This window comes from Pundamilia nyererei, unplaced genomic scaffold (genome assembly GCF_000239375.1).
Source record: "Pundamilia nyererei isolate P.nyererei 1_Seehausen unplaced genomic scaffold, PunNye1.0 scaffold00157, whole genome shotgun sequence".
In the NCBI taxonomy this organism is placed as follows: Eukaryota; Metazoa; Chordata; class Actinopteri; order Cichliformes; family Cichlidae; genus Pundamilia; species Pundamilia nyererei.
Genome location: NW_005187558.1, coordinates 897,444 through 899,267, shown reverse-complemented (window position 1 = coordinate 899,267; position 1,824 = coordinate 897,444). Strand labels below are relative to the sequence as shown.

At 39.0% G+C, this 1,824-nt stretch overlaps 1 protein-coding gene across 1 annotated transcript in view; it reads right to left on the bottom strand.

Annotated features, from left to right (window-relative positions):
• pla1a (phospholipase A1 member A) overlaps nt 1-1,824 on the bottom strand; it is a 16,470-nt gene that overhangs the window by 10,528 nt on the left and 4,118 nt on the right. Inside the window, exons 4-5 of the mRNA XM_013913876.1 lie at nt 1,561-1,669; nt 390-491 (exon numbers count right to left, since the gene is read on the bottom strand). Coding sequence (XP_013769330.1) covers nt 390-491; nt 1,561-1,669 — 211 coding nt within the window. The remainder of the gene's footprint in view (nt 1-389; nt 492-1,560; nt 1,670-1,824) is intronic.

Genomic DNA, 1,824 nt, shown 5'->3' with positions numbered 1-1,824 from the left:
GGCAGTGTGATGACTGCCAGTGGCACTGGGACGCTAGTGTTATTTGAAAGAGAAGGTTTGATTGTTCTTGAGAACATTAGAGTCTTTCAAAGCTTTGATGACGTCAGGCATTTTGAATAATATGCACAACCAATGTGTTTTATCACACCTCAAACTCAAACAAAAGCACATTCATATCTTTGTGTGCCTTAGTAAAGCGTAATGTTACAGTTCCACAGTTGCTCTTTGTTCATAACTTCCAGTAATGAGAAAAAAAACAGAAGTCATCAGCCTGGCTGATCTGTCAATGATGCTTTCTAAGGGGTTTCATGTAGTTACAACAACAGTAAGTGGTCTAAGCCATGTTAGTGATGGAAATAAACTTGCAGGTTAAGTTAACGTTTTCTCACAGTCAGAGTCTGTGTGGATGGCATCCACAAACTGAGCGTCAGAAGGGTCCAACCGGCTATAGGTGTCCGCTCCTTTAAACATGGGTCCAGCAGGGTCCAGGCCTGTTTGAAAGTTTAATATCTTTTAGATTAAGCACATGCCATGAAATTTTATATTACTAGAAACAACAAAAAGAGTCATTTTTCTCCAGTAGTCTCATAATGAAAGAACTTCAACTATGGTCAGTGTAGTACACATTAGTGCATTGTCCTGCTTTGTGTTTAAAATGTCAAACAGTGTCCCCATGTCCTGGGAACATGACTAGTCTTTTTATATGAGGTTTTTAGTTTGGATTTTATGGTTGTAGTTTATTCTCTACATATTCAGTGACCGTTTGTAAGGCAGAGGTTTGGCAGGACTGAAGAGTAAAAAAAAAATGGGAACAGTAGGAGAGAGGAAGCGAGAGAAAGTAAATATTCAATTAAATGTTCAGTAAACAGTGAGTTTAGCTTTAAAGTTGATGAACTCTACCAGTCACAAAAAACAATAACAAAATCCAAACAACCGTCCTGATTAACTGACCATCAAACCAACAAGCAAGTCAAACAACCATTGTGCCTGCCAACCAACCAACTAACCAACCCACCCATCCTGTGGACCACCCATTCAATCAACAATAAGCTAAGGGGACATTTAGCGAAAGCTTTTGAATTCCTTTATTCATCAGCTTGGTGTGATTTTCAAATTTTATTCTTGTTGGGATCAGTGAAGCCTCTGATTTAACCCCACACAAGTCTGTGTCATCAGACAAAAAGACCTGATATTATCAACTGAACAGTGGTGTATTGTGCTGGTGGTGCTCTGCTGAAAGGGACTGAGCCTTGTCAAAACACTTCAGAGTGTCTCTTTTCAATGTACTGTTGTTCTTTGAAGAGCCCTGCTAATTTTTCAGGGTCTCACTGAGATCTGTGAGAGCCTGTGCTGTGAAAACCTTCACTGTCTTCAATCCTGTTGTCTCCTTATTTCTGTAAACCCAATACCAGCTACCAGCAACCTAAACTTTATTTCCACCACAAGGAGTATTATTCTGAGGTGGAGCACATGTGCAATGACTTTTTAAGTGTGCAGCTGTGTTTCCAATTCAGTTTTACATTGCAAGAGATAATATGTATGTAAGGTGTCTGATCTCACCTGTGATTCTTCCTATTTTCCCTTCGAACAAAGTTCCCACAAAACCAGCGACATGTGCCCCGAGACTGACCCCGATAAAGTGGAAGGATTGGAGTCTGCAGCCATGATTCTGTTGGAGAAGACAATCGCAAGAATAGACTCTGTATTCAATATAAGCAACCACAAACATATTTTTGTCATTTGTAGAATGAAAAAAAAAAAAAAACTCTTGCAGATTTTTTTTCATAGACTACATAATATCTAGAAAATACTTCTGTAAAGAGT